Source organism: Malania oleifera, chromosome 8 (genome assembly GCF_029873635.1).
Source record: "Malania oleifera isolate guangnan ecotype guangnan chromosome 8, ASM2987363v1, whole genome shotgun sequence".
In the NCBI taxonomy this organism is placed as follows: Eukaryota; Viridiplantae; Streptophyta; class Magnoliopsida; order Santalales; family Ximeniaceae; genus Malania; species Malania oleifera.
The window spans coordinates 15,020,761-15,043,326 of NC_080424.1; the positions used below are offsets into that span (position 1 = coordinate 15,020,761).

Sequence of the window (22,566 nt, forward strand, 5' to 3'; positions counted from 1 at the left end):
AAGTAAAAATGAGATTTTCATGATATTATTTTAATTGTATAAATTATATAATAAAATATTTTCAAAACTTTTTATGATTCAGACGATATAGAAAATTACGAATATTCGGTATCACAATTTAAAGTTTAAACGGATTAGAGTGCATCCACAATGTTTATAGAATGGTTTTATATGGTAGCTGATTTCTCCTGAGTGCACACTTATGTCGAATTAAGGTTTAATAGGAAAAATCTTACTTAATAATTATGTACGTTGATTTAGTTTGACCTACCAACAAACTAAATTCAGTTTTTGGACTGCACAACCCAGTCATGGGGGTAAACATGACTTACAGCTAATAGAAACGTGATTTACAGTTAACAGAAACATGACTTACGGCTAACAGACCTAAGGTTTTTACAGTATATGTATATACATATTTAATTACGTGTATAGATCTATTGGTGATTTGAAGGGAAAGTATATGTTTAAGTGAATATGACGATTTTTGTGCCTAAATGATGATCTAAAGGAAACGTGTAAGGAAAAATATATATGTATACAAATAAATATTATAGTCACAATTTTAAAATTAAAAGTTTAATTTAACAATTACAATATATGGTTATAAAATTTTACTGTTGTAATTGATAGTAAAAGTTTTATGTACAAATTTTTAAATTTACTTTTATTTTAAAAACAATTTTGAAGTTATAATATTAAATATTAATTTACGAAAGTATAATATTATGAAAACTCATTTTAGTTATACACTAATAATAATTTTATTTACTTACTGAGCGTTGTCTCACCTCAATCATTATTTTACATTTTGGATTATTTTAAAGAGTATACCAGAAATCTAGCATAACAAGTGCATGAGTGAGAATAGAAAGAGTATAGTAGAATAAAAATTTAGTATAGTACAATTTAAAATATATTTGTGTATTTTAAAATTTTAGAAGTTTTCATTTTAATAATTGAGACATATATTTGTAATAAAACTAATTAGTACTTTGGTAATAAAAATAATTTAGATTTATGTGCGTCCGCTGAAAAATTTATATATAGGAACCTACTCGGGTTCGGGTCCTCGGGTTTGGATCCTTACAAATAATATCAAATATGTGTGTATCAGGTTCTATGTGTAATCTTATAAATCCTCTAAACTCATAATAATTGGAAAACATGTTAATATTATGATTTTTTTTTGTAACAAAATAAAAAATGGAATCAATTAATACCTAAAGAAGCATTCAACCTCAACCTCAAGAAAGATTGACATTAAAGGAACAAATTGACATCTCAAAATTTAATCATAATACTTGACAATTAAAAATGACATCTGAAAACACAAATTTAACACTGAAAATCCATACGTAGGTTAAAGTAATAATACATCATGAAAAAATTTAAAAAAGAAAAGATAATTAAAAAATGGAGCATTTAGATTATTTCATACAAATGTTTGAGCAAATATAATATAAATAATTATTTCTAGAGATTGTTTCTTGTAAAGAATAACAAAGCACTGATAAAAATATGGAATTTCTTTCCATTGCGCCCTCTCATATTATCACCAATGTTTGTCTATTACCACCATTAATTATTACCATCATTTCATCTCGAGATGAAAGCCAAAAGTTCCCTTATCACTAAAATGAGTATATAATAAAACAAAAGATACATATGAGAAAAAGATTTATGAAATAGAAGGGAGAGAACAATTATGAACTTCTAATTTGTATTAACTAGAGATTTATTTCATCTCCTTTATATTATTATTACTTTTTTAGCCAACAAGTCAAGGGAAAAGAGTGGAGACTGGAAGGAAAGAAAGAAGACCTACTTGATGTAAAGCTTGTTAGAGTTGTCACCTTCTATATCACTAGAAGTAATCAAGCACTGAGAAAATCAAATAAGCAATAAAGTAAGATAATGGATCTAGATTCAAAGTATTTAAGGCTAAAAGGAAATGGAAGATCTACAATCTTTGTTATTGTTTTATGCCTTTCAATTGTCATTAGTAGTTTCAAAGTTTTTAAGAATACAAAGAGAAGAAAGATCTACAATTTTATTTTTGTTTGAAATCTTTCAATTGACATGATGACATAATAGTAACTAAGTTTTAAGAGTATGTATTCTAAAGGATAGTAGTGACAATATAAAACTAGTCTACTATAAAAAAAATTAATAAAAAAGTCTTTTGTGCTTTTAGAAGTAATATAAAGTTGTCTAAAAAATGGTATGTTCGACTGTCTAACTTAATAATTTATCTCCACAAAATATATTTTTCAAACTCAACGTAATTCAGGATTGTTTGGTATTACAAAATAAATAAATAAATATATAAAACACTAAAATAAATTAAATTCTAAAAACTAAATAGTTGGTTTGGTTAGTAATATTTCTAAAACTAAAACCAATTATAAATCTAGTTGAATTGTTGTTCACTGTTTATACTTGAATCAATTAACATGAGAACAATATTGGAAAAAACTACAAGTAGGATTGAAATTAATCTGTACTAACAGTGTGTTTGGATAATCATATGAAATGACTGTCAAAATGAGGAATAATAGACAACGCATTTTTCAAAAATACCTTAAAATAATTATTAATTTATTAGATAGCATCACACAGCAAGCGATCCACCACTCTCTGGGGAGGCACATATCGTACATCTCATCTCACGCGTTTTAATAAAATACAAACCCATAAAACTAATTATTTAGCATAAGCAACGTATATATACATACATATATCTGCTTACGCACACAGCCACAGCCACATAGAAACTAAAAAGCAGTGAGTTTAATTAACTAGTCAGAACTCAGAAGAGGTGGTGGTGTTTCTTGCCATGGGCCTCTTCCTCTTCCTTCTTTGTCTCTTTCTTCTCGTGGTGCTCGTGGAACGCAAACCCCCCGGCCCCCACCCCCACCGCCGCTGCCACCTCTTCCTCTATCTTGTGCTTGTGCGCATGCTCTGGGTCTTTCTCTGCCTTGTGCTTCTCGTGCTGATCACATCAACAATTTTTCAATTACAAAGATCAAATACATAACAAAAAAAAAAAGGGATAGATGATCCGTGATCGGCTTTGAGAAATTGGGAAATTTTCATTAAAGAATCAAAAATAAAAATTAGTTTTCACATCCTAGCTAAAGGAGGAGGTGATGTGCGGGCAACAAGTGGGAAAAAAATTTAGTTCTCAAAAAGCAGAGAACAGAGGTTAATTATATATTACCAGGGCATAAGCGCCGGCGGAGGCGACGCCGAGCTCGCCGAGGTGCTCGAGGTGCTTGTGGTGCTTCTCTTCCTTCTTATAATCATGGAAGGGGTCGGAAGCAGCGACTTCGGTGGTTTCGGCGTAGCCGGTGACGTCATCCCCGACGTAAGTGGACTCCGAGTAAACGGCGGAGGTCTCGACGGGTTTGTCTTCGTCCTTGTGGTGGTGGAAGTGGTGGTGGTGGTGCTTCTCCTCTGCCATGGAGTTCTGGATGATTGTAACTGAAGATCAACTACGTACAGTAAATTAAAAGTATACCAGGAAGGGAAATTTAACAGGCGATGAGCGAATGTCGTTAGTAAATAAATGGGGGAGTGGATGGATGTAAAAGGAAGAGGAAGGAGGGGTGGTATTTATAGGGAGGGGACGCCATGGATCGACCTTCCCGAGTTTCCCAACCATCGTGGCTGGCACTAATGCTGTGAGTTGTGATGGACGGTCAGGATTCGTGGGATTTACACATCTTTATCTACTTCTTTTAATTAAGGATTCCCGCTATCCACAATTTTCCGGATAAGGTAGCCCCACGCGAATAAATTAATAATAATAATAATAATAATAATATTGCTATTACTATTAACAATATTATACTTATTATTAGAAGAAGACATGGTTTTACTGACTAGCCACAGCCCAACACATCCTCATGAGCAAGGCAGAAATTTCGAAGCATAGAAGGAAAACTAGTTTTATTTACTTTTCGTTCATTTTGTAAGATAATATATTGACTTTTAAAAATGCATATATATATATATATATAGATTGTTTCTTCTAAATAATAGCAAAGCACAAATAAAAAATGGAATGTGATTGCATTGCACCCACTGGATGACCACCAATGTGTATCTATTACCACCATTAATTATGACCACTATTTCACTCAAGATGAAAGCCAAAAGCTCACTTATCACTAAAATGAGTATACAAAAAAAAAAAAAAAAAAGATAAATTTGAGAAAAAGATTTAAGAAATAGAAGGGAGAGAATAATTAGGAACTTCTATTTTGTATTAATTGGAGATTTATTTCATTTCCTTTATATTATTTTTTTAGCCAACAAACCAAGTGAAAAGAGAGGAAATCGGAAGGAAAGAAGGAGAGTTTGCTTGATAGAAGGCTTGTTAGAGTTGTGTTGGAATTTGTACAATCCCAATAGGAGGGGTGAATTAGGTTTTAAAACTTTTCGACTAATTTAAATGTTTCGCCGATTCACTACAGTTTATATACCATTCAACATAATGACGTATATATAAATAATAAAACTATGAGTATGAACATACATGTGCAGTATATCTCATTTAAATGAATGTATGCATGTAAATAATTATAATTGTAAATGGACAAACATACACATATGGAAATTACAGTGCGAAAAGTAAATGAGATAAGGAGAGAGGAACACATAATATTTGTTATCAAGGTTCGGCCAAACTAGCCTACGTCCTCGCCTTAGACATACCTCTTAAGGATTACACTATCACTGCTCACTTAAACGGGTAAAATAGAAGCCGTTTACATCCTCTCCTCACGGGGCGAGGAAAATCCCAGTTCAATTTTCGGGCCGAACCGAACCGGTCTTAGTTACACGGCTGAGACTCCTCAATTCAATTCCCAGTTTAATTCCGGACTGAATCCAACCGATACATTAAAATCATTTTTGTACAGAATAATGCTTCTGAGAATATAAGTTAAGATGTACACGTTTAAGTTCAAATAAATGCACTTTCTAATATGATATGAAATAATACTCAGTAGAGAAAAAATGTTTTTCTAATTAATATTTTCGAAATCTTTGAATAAAATATATATAATGAATATTTGAAAGATTTAACCTAAAATGAATATTTCTCCCAAAAATATTTTTCAATAAAATAATTCGAGAAAACTTCAAGCTTACTCTCAAAAATTGTTTTTGAGAAATCAAAGTATATGTAAGAGTAAGTGATCTAAAAATAAATGTCCAAAACAAATATGCTTTCTTTCAAAATAATTTTTGAAATGAATAAAAGGAAAAAGAGTTTTGGAGAGTAAAAGATTTGCCTCAAAATATAGTTTTTGCAATTAAAAATTAAGTTGGGGGAACTTTGATTAACAAAAGGTTAAAATTATTTGAGAGAAAATATTTGCTAATCAAAGTTGCTAATTTTGACAAAATGAATGAGTATTTATAGTTTTTCTAAAAATTATTATCGTTAGGGACGTATTGGGGATAATTGAATTTTAACCCCAATTATCGCAGTTAAAAATTGACCAACCCGAGAGTTTTGGTCGCCTGAATAGACACATACAGAAAAGTTGATTTTTGGGTTCGGGTGCCAAATGAGCGATTCGGGTGGCTGGGTTTAAGGTGATTTCCAACTTGCTCAAGGTTCAGTCGCCCGGTCAATAGTTCAATCTGCCGAACTTAAGGATTGGTTGCTCGGGGCATATTTGAACGTGAAGTTCGGGCGCCCGGGGAAGGTAAAAAGGTCCTCATTCAATGTTCGATCGATCGTGAACGTTTAGTTCATTTCGGTTCGGTCACCTGACCCAAGTCAAACTTTTGATCAGTCAACTATTCGATTGACTAAGACATTTTTAACATGTTTAGTTCGGTTGCCCGAAACCCTTTCATTTTTAAACCTTAAGCCGTATTTTATCCCTATTATTTTTCTAAGTGAAGTGTAGGAACGTAGGGTCTATCTAAGGTCATTTAAGCCTACTAAAAAAATCTGACGTCAGTCAACTGAATCCCTAAGGTCAAACTATGGTCTTGAGCATTCATCCCTATCATGCATGCGAATGCAGTTATTATAGACCATATTAAAATATTACAGACCTAAAATATAAAAACCTAAATGCATATACAAATAAAATCAAAATGTCTTCTTCTTGGTCTTCTTTGCTTATTAATCTTCATGGAAAACCCCTAATCATATGAGCTTTATGCATCTTTGGCTTTCATTCTCCGTCCCCTTATGTGTGTGTTAAATTATAACTTGTTTAATTACTAGATGCATACATAGGTAACTTGCGGTTTGTCATTATCAAAATCAGGGATTGGATTCAAAAAATCAACAAGTTGTCACCTTCTATGTCGCTATTGATCAACAACAAAAGGAACCCTTTGAGAATAACATTTAGTAGAAGTAATTAATTATTGAGAAAATCAAATAGGCAATAAAGTAAGATAATAAATCTAGATTCTTTAAATTTAAAGGGAGATGGAAGATCTACAATCTCTATTATTGTTTAAAACCTTTCAGTTGCCATTTGTAGTTTCAAAACCTTTATGGATAAAAAGAGATGGAAGATCTATAGTTTTATTTTTATTTGAAATCTTTCAATTGACATTACAACATAATAATACGTAAATTTTAAGAGTATGTATTCTAAAGAATAGTATTGATAGTAAAAGTATGTATTCTAAAGGATAGTATTGATAGTAAAACTTGTGACAATGTACTAAAAAAAAAAGAAAAAAAACACTTCTGTGCTTTTAGAAGTAATATAATCATTCAAAATTCAAGAATATGATTGGTTGTCTAAAATATGATTTGATTCGATTGTCTAACTTAATAATTTATTTTCACAAAATATATATTTCAAGTCCAATTATAATACGTAATTCAAGGATGTTTGGTATTATAATAAAAAAATATAAAAATAAAACACTAAAATAAATTAAAATCTAAAAACTAAATAGTTGGTTTGCTTAGTAATATTTGTAAAACTAAAACCAATTACAAATCTAATTGAATTGTTGTTCACATTTTATACTTGAATCAATTAACTATTATAATGAAAAGAATGTCGGAATAAACTAGAAGTCAACCCGTTTATAAATGGGTCAACTTGCGGCCTGTCCATTTATAAATGAGTCAACCTAGATTTGGTCCGATGACCCGTTTATTTATATATATCCATTTAACAAGAAACCTTAATCTATCTTACAGTCTTTTACCACTGTCACTGTCCAGCATAACTCCACACCGCCCGCACACCATACAGCCCACCCCCTAGGCACGCTATACGGCCCATCACCCTCCCCTCCGTTTCCCGAGTTTTTTACCAAAATATTATTAAAAAAAAATAAAAAACACAAATATGAAGGAAATTTAGAAAAAAAAGTCACCCAAAATTCTTGATTGCCAAAATAAAATAAAATAAAAATTGAGAACCAACTTTCCAAAAGTCGTTTTGAGCTTTAAAAAAAAAAAAAAAGTCAACTGCAATTCTTAACTGCCAAAATAAAAAATAAAAATAAAAATTGAGAACCGACTTTTCAAAAGTCACCCCCCCAAAAACCAAATCCCAACCCCCCACCCAAAATCAAATAATAAAATATATATTATTTTTAATTTAAATAATAATAAAAAATATATTATTTTTAAAATTTTAAGGTTTAAATAAAAATTTGTAAATAAAAAAAAATTTTAGTGTTATTTAATATAAAAAATATTTTCTACTTTTTATTTATTTTTCATATGAATTAAAAAAAGTAAATTATTTTTTAATTTCAAAATATTATATAAAAATAAATACAATAACAAAAAAAATTGAAATAATTTACTTTTGAAAATAATAAGACAAAAATGACATCTTACTTCCTAATTACATAAAAAAAATTATTTAAAAAAACTAACTTCCATTTTTTTTCTCCAAAATAGAAAATTTGTCTCTAATTTTAATTAATTTTTCTTTTTCTCGCTATTCTACTTTTCTTTCAAATCAAATAGGACCAATGTAGTACAATAGAATCAATCATCTCTTCTACCAGTATAGCCCAAAGGGAGCTGTGTGGGGCAACATCGTTTGAACTCACTCCATCTCCAAGGACCTCATCAACTAGGTCGCTCACGAATTCCCACTTGGCGAATAGGAAGCAGAATGAAATTCGTGGCCGTTGGCGTGTGAGTCCCCCGTGGGATGCGCGAAGGTGAGCTGGCAGACCCATGTGGCTCCAAATAAATGAGGTTTTTACTTCAAATCCCCCCCAGTTTTGCTCCTGCCTCCCCCCTTGAAAGTGGGAATCATAATTTTTTTTTAAATTTAAATCATAATAAAATATATATTATTTTTTAAATTTTAATATTTAAATAAAAAGTTATAAATAAAAAAAATATTTTTAAGTGTCATTTAATACAAAAATATTTTTTACATTTTATTTATTATTCAAATGAATTAAAAAAAATAAGTTAATTTTTTAATTTCAAAAAATTATATAAAAATGAATACAATAACAAAAATATTTGAAATAATTTACTTTTGGGAATGTTAAGACAAAAAATGACATTTTACTTCCTAATTACATAAAAAAATTATTTAATATATAATTAAGAATGGAAAAACTATTTAACATATTATTTGATGTATATTTTATATAGGAAAATTTTAAAAATATTTCTTACCTAACCGACTTTTCAAAAGTCGGTTTGGATTAAAAAAACAAAACAAAATAAAACAAAACAAAAAACTAGAACAAAAATCTAGGCACAAAAAACAATTAGAATGAAATAATGGAATGAAAGAAAAATGTAATGAAATAAAAAAAGTATAACATGTGTTTCACGTGTTCTCCCATCACCGATGTGTCCAACTCGTGCCGCCCGCGCACCACAACTGGGTAAAAATTCAGGCATTCTCACATTTCGATTTTCGGAGTATAGTGGAGTAGGTGTTTCGCCTTGACCCAATTCACTAAATATCTGCTTTGGTACAAGTAGGTCATTCCTCGGTGCTTCCTTTGACTGACGACAACCATTCTCCAATGCTCATCTCGGCCGATCCAGCTTGTGGTCGGGTCACGGAACATGCTCGTGTTTATGTTCAGGGTGGGAACCACAAGGGGGTTGTCGTCGGGTTTGATCCATTCACGGAGATACGAGTGAATAGGTTAGCAGGTACGGCGTAGTTTTGGACCTGTTTGTTCTGGAGGTCGAGTCTAGTGTAGAGGATGACGGGTTTGTTGCCCGGGAGGATGGTGGCAGATCCGGACCAGCACTCATTTATGTCGAAGGGCTTGGATGGGTAGATGGTCGGGTCAAGGGCGACCTAATTGATGAGATTCTTGGAGATGGAATGAGCCCAAAAGATGTTGCCCCACACAAATTCCTTCGGGCCGTGCTAGTAGAAGAGATGATAGATTCCATTGTAATACATTGGTCCTATTTGGCACGAAAGAAAGTAGAATAGCGGAAAAAGAAAAGATTAATTAAAATTAGAAACAAATTTTCTATTTTAGGAAAAAGAAATGGAAGTTAGTTTTTTTAAATAATTTTTTTTATGTAATTAGGAAGTAAGATGTCATTTTTGTCTTATTATTCTCAAAAGTAAATTATTTCAAATTTTTTGTTATTGTATTCATTTCTATATAATATTTTGAAATTAAAAAATTAATTTACTTTTTTTAATTCATTTGAAAAATAAATAAAAAGTAAAAAATATTTTTTATATTAAATGACACTAAAAAATATTTTTTTTACTTACAAATTTTTATTTAAATCTTAAAATTTTAAAAATAATATATATTTTATTATTATTTAAATTAAAAATAATATATATTTTATTATTTGATTTTGGGTGGGGGGGGTTGGGATTTGGTTTTTTGGGGGGTGACTTTTGAAAAGTCGGTTCTCAATTTTTATTTTTATTTTTTATTTTGATAGTCAAGAATTGCGGCTGAATTTTGTTTTTTTTAAAGCCCAAATCGACTTTTGGAAAGTCAATTCTTAATTTTTATTTTTTTTTATTTCGACAGTCAAGAATTGTGGTTGACTTTTTTTTTTTTTTTTTAAAAGTACATTTATGTAAATTTTTCAAATTTTCTTCATATTTGTGTTTTCTGATTTTTTTTAATAATATTTTGGTAAAAAACTCTCCCTTCCGCTTCCTCTCACTCTCAGTCTCCTTAAGTCCCTCTTGGCTCTCTCAGACTCCGAAGTCAATCTCCCTCTCTCAACTCTCTCAAACTTCGGAGTCGATCTGCATTTTTTTTTTATTTTATATTTCACATTTTTTAAAGATTTAATAAATAAAATAAGTACTTTTCTTTAAAAAATTTAAATACATAATTATTTTTTAAATAGGTAGCTCATGATCCGTCTAATAAACAAGCAGTTAGGATTTATAGTTAGGTTTATATGGTTGCGACCCATTTACAACTCAACCTGTTTTCAACGGGCTCAACCCCAGCCCACGAGCCCGTTTTGCCACCCCTAAATCTAAGTCTCATTTTTGTGGTCAGGCGAAACGGAAAGCTGAAAAATGCAAACAAACACCAACACAAAATGTTCCGAAACAGTATATTAAAAAAAGTCAATAATAAACATTGAATAAACTATAAACCATATTATATAACAATATTAATTATTACTAATTTATTTGCATCGCATCACACAGCACGCGATAAACATCTCAGTCGTCTCATTAAATAAAAAACCCATAAAACTAATTATTTAGCAAACGCATGTATCCGCACACAGACGCGGACACAGACCCGGACTCCACCACATAGAAACCATAAAACAGTGAGTTCAATTAACAAGTCAGAACTCAGAAGAGGTGGTGGTGTTTCTTGCCATGGGCCTCTTCGGCTTCCTTCTTTGTCTCTTTCTTCTCGTGGTGCTCGTGGAACGCAAACCCCCCGGCCCCCACCGCCACCGCCGCAGCCACCTCTTCCTCTATCTTGTGCTTGTGCGCATGCTCTGGGTCTTTCCCTGCCTTGTGCTTCTCGTGCTGATCACATCAACAATTTTTCGTTTACAAAAATCAAATACATAGCAAAAAAAAAAATTTAGTTCTCAAAAAGCAGAGAACAGAGGTTAATTATATTTTACCAGGGCATAAGCACCCGCAGCGGCTACGCCGAGCTCGCCGAGGTGCTCGAGGTGCTTGTGGTGCTTCTCTTCCTTCTTATAATCATGGAAGGGGTCGGAAGCAGCGACTTCGGTGGTTTCGGCGTAGCCGGTGACGCCATCCCCGACGTAAGCGGACTCCGAGTAAACGGCGGAGGTCTCTACGGGTTTGTCTTCGTCCTTGTGGTGGTGGAAGTGGTGGTGGTGGTGCTTCTCCTCTGCCATGGAGTTCTGGATGATTGTAACTGACGATCAACCACGTAGAGTAAATTAAAAGTATACCCGAAAGGGAAATGTAACAGGCAATGAGCGAATGTTATGTGTATATAAATGAAGGAGAGGATGGATGGAAACGGCAGAGGAAGGGGGGTTGGTATTTATAGGGAGGGGACGCCATGGATCGACCTTCCCGAGTTTCCCAACTATCGTGGCTGGCACTAATGCTGTGAGTTGGGATGGACGGTCAGGATTCGTGGGGGTTACACATCTTTATCTACTTTCCGGATAACGTAGCCCCACGCAAACAAAATAATAATAATAACAATAATATTGTTATTCCTATTATGTCAATAAATGTTATAATATTATACTTATATTATTATTATTATTATTATTAGAAGAAGATTTTATTTTACTGAGACTTTACCGCTAAGAATTTTCCAACAATTCCTCATGAGGTAGGCTGAAATTTTGAAACAAAGAAGAAAAACTAGTTTTATTTACTTTTCCTTCATTTTGTAAAATAATATATTGACTTTTAAAAAATGCACACATATATATATATATATATATACTTATATTCATTTTGTAAAAATAGTAAAACTACACACACGTATATATATTATCCTAGACATAAAAATGTGTGGTGACTACTACCATTTGTTATTTAAACATTTTTAAAAGTACTTAATATAAATTATTTATTAATTTTTTAAAAAGATCAGTAAACTTCAATATATTAAATTTTATTTTAAAATTATAATTTTCTGAGAACATGGAGAGATGACGGTGACAGCAGGCACTATCTCACCCATAAAAATCTGTGGGCGCTGTGAAAGGAGAAGACTTAATTCCAAGCCATAATAGTAATGATAATAATAAATATTGTTATAATAATAATAATAATAATTATTATTATATTATAATAATAGTTATTATAATCATAATGCAAAGTCTCTTTAGATGTGGCCGACAGTATTTGTATCGCCATCCGGTATCCATAATGGCGATTGCCCGTATTCCCACGCCATGTGGTCCAACATAAAATACGAATGGAGTCATCGGCAGAGGCACCCAAGTTATTGCCGACCATTGCAAAAATTATTGATGACGTGCGCGGCATGAATTTCAAAATATAAATTTAGATTTGAATATATTTAAATAAATTTTAATATGATTTTATATTTAAATTAATCATAAATTTTGTTAAATTTAAGATTCTGAGTAAGATTATTTACTGAAATCAACATAATTTTATTACTATATGTATTTTAATTAAATTAATTAGTTATGTCTATGGTAAAATAATATTGATTTCAATGTAAATACGCGGTGAACTTAATAATTTCTTCCTACAATAATATATTGTATGATAGATTTATTTGGATCACTAAGTTTATTGAAAAGAAGAAAAAAAATAAAATAAAATTTATTAATTTAATAAGATCAAAAGTTAATGATGTGCGAAATCAAATTTTTATTTATTAATTTTTTATATATTCTTTTAGTTTTCTTGATAACTAAACGTGAAAAAAATAAATCAATTGTATTTTCCTTTTTTTTTTTCCTCAATATTTTTAAAATTCTAAATAGAGCACAAATCTTCAAATTCGTCATATAAATCTAATTTGTGATTCATTAAGCATTAAATTTATATGTTATTTTGATGTTATTACATGTGAAATTGCTGTGTTTCCTTATATGCATTTGAGTTATTTGTGTTTCCTTATAGGCGTTCGAGTTATTTTACTAGCTACTCCTTATATTTTAACTAGTAACCGTGTGCATTTAACATCATCAAGATTGAAACAACTATCTTTCCTTTTTAACTCATTTTATGATATTATGGTATTCCAATGAGTTCTTATATCTTGACCATACGCATTTATCATTTCATTTATATTAAGCAAATATGGAAACAGAGAAAATGGAAACGAAATTTAATGGCCTTGAAGAGGATGAGCTGTAGCGAAGGAGCTAGCTTTCATATGCTGGACTGATAATGTCCGCGTACTAAAATGACTTATTAAATGTCCCAATTACTCCCTTCCTTTCCTATCCATTCAATATAACTATATAATGAAGCAATTGTACGTGAATGTGTATATAGTGAAGTGAGTGAGCGAGGAGTGTGAGAGTGCTGAAGGTGAGAGAGAGAAAAAGTGTGAGAAGAGTTGAGTTGAGTTGAGTGTGTGTCTCCTATTCTTGTTTTTCTCTTAGATTATAGTATATTCGATGTGCTCCATGGATGTAGGTCAGATTAGACCGAACCATGTAAATTTGGTATTTTTATTTTGTGTGCTTGTTTTACTTGTATGGGTGATTATTGTTCCTAGATCCCTAACTATTGGTATCAAAGCTAGATCGGAGCAAAGTCGCCAGATCAGAGCAAAAATGCTAGATCGGAGCAAAGTCGCCAGATCGGAGGTCCCAGGAGCTATATTGTGCTAATTACTTGTCTAAGGAAAATTCTGTCTAGGAAAGTGAGACTTAAGCGGTCCATTGTGACCACCCACTTCCCTAGGAATTTACTTGGTGTAATTTAGCACAATCATCATTGGGCCCCACTGCCATGTCATCAGTCAACCCAGTCCAGCGTGACGTCATTGTGCTGCATCAGAAGAGTTTAGTCAGCATCCTTATCAGTGCCGCATCAGTGCTATGTCAGATCCACGTTAGCAGACACGTGTCAGTCGCCATGTCATCTTTGGGCCCACTGCCACATCAGCACCATGTTAGCAATCGGGTCCATTTTTCGAACGACTTGAACCATTTTTAAGGTTTTCGGCCATTTAGGATTCAACTGTGTTGTCCATTTGAACTGATTCTATCTCTAGATTGACGAATTGAGATGTAAAACAAAAATAACTTAAAAATCGAGATGTTTAATGACACCAACTTCGGTTACCGAAAGATGTAGATTGAGAACTACTTGTTTGGTAAGGAGTTGCACTTACCATTGAAGGAAAATCCAAATTCCATGGCAGAGGAGAAATGGGAGTTGCTTAACTAAAAAGCTATCGGAGCTATCTAGACGACAATGGCAAAGTCTGTTGCCTTCAATATCAAGCATATAACAACCACCAGGTCTCTTATGAATGCGCTCTCCAACATGTACGAGCCACCATCAGCCTCCAATAAGGTACACTTAATGAAGAAGTTATTTACCATGAACATGTACGCAAGTAAAAGTTTTAGTAAACATCTGAATAATTTCAATGCGCTGTCAGATCAACTCGCCCTAATTGAAATCAAGTTTTACAGTGAGATTCGTGCCTTATTGATTCTTAGTTAGTTGCCTGAGAGTTGAAAAGGTATTGTTACTACGATCAGTAATTCCGTAGAAAAATCAAAACTGAACTTTGATGAAGTCATTAGCATGATTTTGACGGAAGAGATCATGATGCAGTCAAATAGTGCTTCCATTTCAAGTTTAGCCTTAAACGTGGAAAGTCGAAGGAGAGATTTATGGAAAGGAAGCGGGTCTGGACGATCAAACAATCGCGGCAGATCTACGACCAGGCGATCCAAATATAGAAATCCTAGAGGTTCCCAAGGCACAAAGAATATTGAGTGCTGGAGTTGTGTAAAGTTCGGTCATTTCAAAAACCAGTGCAAAGGTCCAAGAAAGGAATACGGGGCGAAGACCGAAGCAACTGAAGAAGGTAATATGTTGATATGCTCTTTGGAGAGCAAGAAGGAGTCCTGGGGTTTTAGACTCTAGAGCCTCATTTCATGCCACTTGCAGTACAGATTACCTAGAGGAGTATATACTAGGTGACTTCAGCAAGGTATACCTTGATAATGATCAACCTTGCGACATAATAGGCAAGAGAATTGTGAAGATCAAGATGAACGGGTCAGTATGGAAGCTGAAGGATGTCAGATATATTCCAGACCTGAGAAAGAACTTGATCTCAGTTGGTCAACTGGCAGATGAGAGATACACCACAACATTCATTGGCGATGAGAATTTAGGTATACTCCCAAGGGGGGGGGGGGGTGGATTGGGTTTTTGAAATTTCTTTATAACTTTGTTTCACAAATTCCTTAGTTTAAGTATTAACCTAGCTAATTGATTTTTAGCAATCACACAAACACAATAATATTTATCAACAATCCTTACAAGTTCAGTCAATAATCCTTTAATAATCCAAATTCAATCTTTTATGAATGAATGATGTTAAAGATCAGTTTGATAAAAAATCTCAGAACTTTAATATTCAGAATCAAAATTTTCTTCAATAATAAATAGTGATAATTTCAAAATAATTTCAGAAGGTTGATTTTATAAAGTCTACAACTTTCTTTCAATGAAATAATTAAATTAACAAAATCAATTTCAGTTGTGATATTCAAAAATCAGTATTCAAATTTACTTTGAACTTGTCAAACTAACCAGTGATAACCAATATGTTCCTTGATTTCAAGCATGAACCAAAATCAGTTTTTCAGCAACTTCTGATATGCAGCAAGTTCTTAATAAACATATACGCAGATTATAACCTTGCAATAAAGTAAAGAGATTAGGGAAGAAAAGCTGAAACCAGATTTTTTACAAGGTTCAGCCAGAAGCCTATGTCCTTGCCCCAAGCAACATGCTGTGAGGATTTTCCTTTCCCAATTTCGTTACCAAGATAAGTTAGAACCTCTCTCTCTCAAAGGTGGAGTTCGCATCTCTAATGAGAATCCCCTCTCACTATGCAAAGATACAACAATCTTGAATCGTCAAGAAAACAAGAAACAAAGAGCAACTTTTGTTCGCACAAGTAAAACTCTCAATTAGAGCATGTTACCTTTGGTGTATTCCCGAGAGGGGGGGGGGGGGGTGAATTGGAAATTTAAACTTTTTCCTAGATTTAACCCAAATATCAGCAATATATCCACAACCTAGGGCTTGTCTATAGAATCCCAAATACGTAGATAAATAAAATGTGCGGAAATTAAATCATGCGCAACATTCACAAAATAACATACATGTGTAGGAATGTAAATTGCGGAAATGTAAAGTGAACACACAATATGTTATTGGGGTTCGGCCAACTATGCCTACGTCTCCGCCTCTAACTCGCAAGCTTGAGGATTCCACTAATGCTCACTTAACGGGTGGAGCAGCACCGTTTACAACCAAGTCAATTCAAGGGGCTGACCTTAACCTACACCTTACCAAGATGGTGCACCTAACTTTCCTAACCAAGTTTAAGCCAATACGGGACTATTCCATAAGGCAAGTCTCCCTCTTCAGGCCAACGCCTGGAATACAATGAATATGAAAATTTTGTACAAACAAATACTTCTTACACAAGTAGATATGTACTATAATACGCACAGTATAATCAATGTACCTCAAGTATGTATGAACTATAAGCTCAGTGCTCTATGTGTGCAATCAACAATTTATAAGATGGATAATCTCAAATATGCGCAAAGTGTTCTAAGAAGCTAATCTTTGAAAGAAAAGTATATCAAATCTCAATATCAAATTAGTGTTTCAAAGATGCTAGCAATAATATTCAAATGAACTCAAAAATATTTTCTCAAATGTATCTAGCACAAGAGTTGTTTGAAATCTAATTTTGTAAAATATTTTTGCACACAAAAGTATAAGCCCAAATGAGTATTGTAATGATAATGCAAACTCACTTAACTATACGATTTTTCCCAACCAAAGATTTATCAAATGAAATCGGGGGAAAAATCTAACTCAACCCTCAATATGAAAATCAAATATGTAATATACAAGTGAGGGTTTCCAGCACAATATAACAAATAATAAACACTCACAAGGCTATATTTTTCAAAGGAATGGAAGTATTATGAGTATATGTGGTTGGAATGAACAAATAGGTTTTAGGAAATTTGAGAGAGTTTTTGACTAATCCTATTTGCTAATCACCACTAATCTAAGCAAATGAGTCCCTATATATAGAGAATAGGTAAATTATGACCGTTGCGGACATATAGGGTATTATTAGATTTGTTTTAAAACCAATTAAGAAAATTAACCTAGTTTACTTAATTTTAACCCTAGTAAAAAATAATTTAACCAGCGAGATTCGGGTGCCCGAATAGACTCAGTCAAAAATTTAGTTTCTAAAGGTTCGAGTGCCCGCAGTCAGGGTCAATTCGCTGAACAAAAGTCAGAAGCATTCTGTCCGAGGTTCGGGGTGTCCGAAACTAAATTCAGTTAATCGAACTAAAAAGTTCGGTCGCCCGAGGCTTTTTTGAACACGAAGGTTCGGGCGCCTGTGTTGGTAAAAAGCACTCTGACATGAGTTTAGTCGCTCGAGGGAGATAGGATCATTTCTGGTTTGGTCGCTATTGACCAGATAGGTCACACCCAGTTTTGATCATGACAAATACTCTTGACACTGATGGTTTGTACTAAGGCTTGCATGCAGGTTCACCTTATGCATGTACTCGAACTGAAAGACATATCATGATGCCGTGTGGTCTTTGTGCAGATGAATGAAGAAGTTTGTGTTGTATTTGTAATTATTTTTCACTTTCTTCATTCTGGGATGTAATTTTATTATGGACTGTACACCCATTTGCATCATGTATGATAGGTAGGTATGCTCAAATCGACCATAGTTGGACTTTAGGTACCTACACAAACCATAGAAAGACCTTAGGAATGTTGACCAACGTCGGATTTTTTCGGTGTCCTCAAAGAACTTAGAAAGACCCTAGGTCCCAACACTTACACATAAAATAGTCCCCAACATCACTCATTATATCAGAGAAATTAAATAAGGCAAAATTGAACTTAAATTAAAAATGTTAAGAGTGCTTGGGCAACCGAACCACTGCGTTTAAAACGTTTCGAGCGACTGAACCCTAGACAAGTCAAATTGTTGACTTGTGTTCAGGCACCAGAACCATTTTGAGCGTATCTCCCTCGGGCACCCGAACTTGTGTCAGAACACTTTTCAGCTACCCAGGCACTCAAACCTTCATGTTCATTATGACCTCAGGCGACCGAATTGATCAGTTCGTTTAACCGAACTTAGCTTCGGGCACCCGAACCTCGGACTGAATGCTACTGACTTTGGTTTAGCCAACCGACTCTGATTTCGGGCGCCCGAACCTTTAAAAAATGAATATTTGAGTGAGTCTATTCGGGCACCCGAATCTCGCGGGATAAATTAATTTTTACTAAAAATTAAAAGGGGTAAACTAGGTTAATTTTTCTAAACCTATTTTAAACTTTTCTAATTATCCCCATTGAGTCACCGACGGTCAAAAATTGCTCCTTGCCTATATATACATGTTCATTTGCAATAATTAGCAAGGATTAGCAATTTAATTAAGGCCAAAATTCTTTCAAATTCAAAAATATCTTTTTAGCCTATACTACTCCCAAACACTCATACACTCCATTTTCTTTGATCTTTTAAGTGTTGTGAGTATTTCTAAAGTGATTGTGCCTAATCTCACTAGCTCATACTCTCATTTTCTATATTGTTTGATTAATTTTATTTGAGAGTATAGCATTTAGTTCTTCTACATATTTCATTTGATAAATCTTGTGTAGGAAGACTTTGAGGGTTGTGGTTCTTGCATTGTCGTTGCAAGTTACCTAAGCCTATATTTTTGTGTGCAAAAATCATTTTCAAAGTTTGCATTCAAATACTCCTTGTGCTTAGTGTATTGAGAACATCTTGCTGAGTTTGTTTGAATCAACTTGCTAGCATATTTGAAACTTTGATATGATATTATGATATTCAAATATTGTGTTTCAAATCTTGCTTAGATATACACTCTTGATTTATATTGATTATTTATACTTATTTGAGTATTTAGCGCACATTAGAGCACTGAGCATATTTACATATCATTCGTGTTTTCATTATTGCTTGAGTTATACTGGTGTACATATCTGCTTGTGAAGAAGCGTATTTCCGAATACAAAAATTTCATATCATTTGTTGTATTCCAGGCATGGGCCTGAAGAGGGAGACTAGCCTTGTGGAATAGTCCCGGACTGGCTTAGACCCAGTTAGGAAATCTAGGTGCACCATCCTGGTAAGGTGCATTGTATTAGGTGCCACTCCACCCGTTTAAGTGAGCCGTAGTGGAATCCTTGTGCTGGTGTAGCCAAGGCGGGGACGTAGGTAATTTGGCTAAACCTCGATAACATATTGCGTGTATTGTTTACTTTTCAACACTTTACTTTTACTGCACATGTATGCTTATTTATTGATCGCATAGACTGACCCTAGGTTGTGTAATACTACTGTTAAACTGATTGACCTGGGTGATAATTTTTAAATACCCAATTCACCCCACCTCTTGGGGTTGCACCAAAGTTAACAGTCGCCCAAAACCAGGTCAATTTACTGACTTCGTAGCAGTTTGGGCGTCCGAGGTGTTTTGAACACCACAGTTTTGGTCGCCCGACCTCTCACAGAATTTTCATTTTAAGTCCAATTTTGCTTCATTTAATTCCCCCAATATTTTAAGTGATGTTGGGGACTTTCTTACGTGCAAGTGCTAAGACCTAGGGTCTTTCTAAGGCCTTTTAAAGTACGCCAAAAAACCTGGCGTCGGTTGATTGAAGGGTGATCCTTAAGGTCTTGAGCTTATAGATCTACATGCATGATGTGCAGATTATTACAGATATTTTCTTAATTAAAATTACAGACCCAAATAGAAAATACAATGAATAAATATGCCTGGTATTCGCTTCTCTTCAAGTCGCCGCATGTTATCAATATGATCCAGCACACAAACTTGAAGGTCATCAAATACAAAGAGTATTTGTCATTATCAAAACCGGGAATGACCCATAGGGTCATCAATCTCTCCCTTTTTGATGATAACAAATACTTGCCTACTTTTCTCCCTTTTAGTAACAGCAAAAAGGGCCTAGATAAATCATTTAAGTATATAGACAAATAAAATTATGAGTCAAATACAAATATAGTTCTGGGAAATCTTTAAAAATTTCAACAGCATACCATTTGAAAATAGAACATTTCCCAAAAGAATATCTATATAAAAATGACCTGATTGAGTTCAAATGTACAATTTATCCTTAACAATCAACTCAAACAGTCCAGTATGATCAAAACAGAAAAATATAAATATAACTATCAATATGCAAAAGATATGATAGCTGTGCATTTCATACCACAAACAAATTCATAACATATAAAGCAATGACAAGTTTAGCACTTCAGCACACAAACTATATAAGTGGTTATTAAATTGGTTTAAATGACATGAAAACAGAATTAGACCATAAATATGCACAAACCATTGTAATTGAAATATATCATAAGACCCGTGGAAGATATGAGTTTAAAACACACGACATATGATAGCACATAGTTGGTTTGAACACAAACACAATCTAACTAGTTCGCATGCATTTTCATATGAAGTTACTGAACCAGTTATGCAATTTAAAGATATATATGTATATAATAGTAATATATATCCCCCTTATATTGTTTGCAAAATGATACTAGGGGTTGCTTGCTGAAAAAGAAGCTTTAATTTAAAACAAGCAAGCACAAATTTTTTTGGTTTAGCATTTTAAGTATATTCATAATATAACCAGAAAACCACAACCACAATGATCCTAAAGATTTCAAACAATTTAAAGCAAGGATCACATGACAAACACAAACAATATGTGGAAAAGAAATATATATCAACATAAGATTTTCACAAAGATCATTTCGGTTAAGCACATGCCATAGTGAGTTCACAATAGATCTAAGCTAAAAACATTTGTGAGCCAAAAAAAAAGAAAAAGGAATTTATGCTTAGATGCTCCCCCTTTCAATTTGAATTATAGCTTAGATGAAATAATCTACTTATACTCATCAAGATTGATTTCAGTATGTCAAGAGTATAAGCCATTCATTTTAAATCTCTTAAACTAACCATACCAATTATTAATCAACTATATTTATCCTTATCAGTATAGTTGCCCCTATAGACCATAGATGTATCAAAGAATATATATTAAGGCATGCTATGTAGTTCATGACCAAAGAACATTCCATATCAAATCATGGAACTTCAAGTGTAGGATATAATGGTCAGGGATTTTCAGAAGAGCCTCAATATTTCAAAAAGTGAAGTGATGCATGTCATTCATTTATGCACTTTCTATAGGGATGGAGTTGAGCTCAACTTACCATTGGATGATTATGTGAGGATGAAAATTAATATTCAATTAGTTTTTACTCATCCTTTCAAAAAATATTTTAATGTTAATTTTATCATAATCATCTTTAACACAAGGTTTTGGTTTGGGAAAATTCCTATCGAAATTTCGGCAGCTTGCCGTATGTAAATCAGACATTTGCCAAATTTTCATACACTAAAACTTGATAGATTCAAGCAATCAATTCAAAATAATTCAGTTTGAGCAAGTGAGAACCTATATCCACTACCAGCATGCAATACGCATCACTGCATCCGCCATGCGTGAGGCTTCAATACAAGCACGCAATCCAGTAGTATAATCAACTCAAGATATTCAATATAGCACAATAGTAGTTTGTGCTAGAAAAATACATAAACTATCCATCAAAGAGATTATAACCATTCATTGAGTCATGGATAGTTCGACAATGCTGTTCACATTAAGTATAAAGGCATAAACAATATAAGAATATGAGAGCATTCAAATTTATATATATGAAGAATAAAAGCTCCCCCTGAGTTATGCACTCAACTCATTTAATGCTTTTTTCATTTTCAAGTTCAAAAACCAAGAGTTATAATATTTTCAATGATTTTAGCTTGGCCTTTTGATTTTAGGCTTAATGGACCAAAAAGTCACAATGAATATCTTTTCTGTGTGCTAAGTCTATCCTGCCTCTTTTCTTCATGAATCCTAACGAGTGAGAGACACGAGTTCGAATGGCTATGAATTTTAAATGCATGTGTATAGGTCTCCTTGAAGTTTATGCATTCATCTAGATTAAGACATAGTGCAACCAATTTAGCCATTCATCTAGATCAAATAAGATGAAGCTCTTAATAATTTTATGTTAACGTTTGAGAGCTTATGAAGCTAGCAGGGATAAATACTCTTAAAGATTAAATTATTAATATGTTCAAAAAAGTATTTTGAAGAAGCAGGACGTAATTTAAAAATGTTTTCGTGCTAGTAAATATGTCCAACTCATCTTGCTAAAAAACATTTAGGAGTATATTTCATGAACAATGCCCTTTGAACGATGGAAAGTATCCTTTAGACATGATTATAATTGTGAGCAAGGATA

General features: G+C 33.0%; 2 protein-coding genes across 2 annotated transcripts; both read right to left on the bottom strand.

Moving 5' to 3' along the window:
• Positions 1 to 2,569: 2,569 nt before the first annotated feature.
• Positions 2,570 to 3,716, bottom strand: LOC131161631 (abscisic stress-ripening protein 1-like). Its single transcript, XM_058117531.1, has 2 exons — positions 3,224 to 3,716; positions 2,570 to 2,995 (listed from the first exon to the last, which is right to left on the bottom strand). Exons 1-2 carry the CDS (start codon positions 3,464 to 3,466, stop codon positions 2,813 to 2,815), a joined length of 426 nt encoding a protein of 141 aa, XP_057973514.1. The 5' UTR covers positions 3,467 to 3,716; the 3' UTR covers positions 2,570 to 2,812.
• Positions 3,717 to 10,537: 6,821 nt separating this feature from the next.
• LOC131161630 (abscisic stress-ripening protein 1-like) lies at positions 10,538 to 11,563 on the bottom strand. The gene is made up of 2 exons (XM_058117530.1): positions 11,081 to 11,563; positions 10,538 to 10,979 (listed from the first exon to the last, which is right to left on the bottom strand). Exons 1-2 carry the CDS (start codon positions 11,321 to 11,323, stop codon positions 10,797 to 10,799), a joined length of 426 nt encoding a protein of 141 aa, XP_057973513.1. The 5' UTR covers positions 11,324 to 11,563; the 3' UTR covers positions 10,538 to 10,796.
• Positions 11,564 to 22,566: the final 11,003 nt, after the last annotated feature.

What these genes read in the sequence shown, in the direction of transcription:
- LOC131161630 (XM_058117530.1), bottom strand. Translation starts at nt 11,323, where the DNA reads ATGGCAGAGGAGAAGCACCACCACCACCACTTCCACCACCACAAGGAC. An exon ending in CTGCGGGTGCTTATGCCCTG is followed by an intron (nt 10,980 to 11,080) that starts GTAAAATATAAT and finishes TGATGTGATCAG; the next exon opens with CACGAGAAGCACAAGGCAGG.
- LOC131161631 (XM_058117531.1), bottom strand. Translation starts at nt 3,466, where the DNA reads ATGGCAGAGGAGAAGCACCACCACCACCACTTCCACCACCACAAGGAC. An exon ending in CCGCCGGCGCTTATGCCCTG is followed by an intron (nt 2,996 to 3,223) that starts GTAATATATAAT and finishes TGATGTGATCAG; the next exon opens with CACGAGAAGCACAAGGCAGA.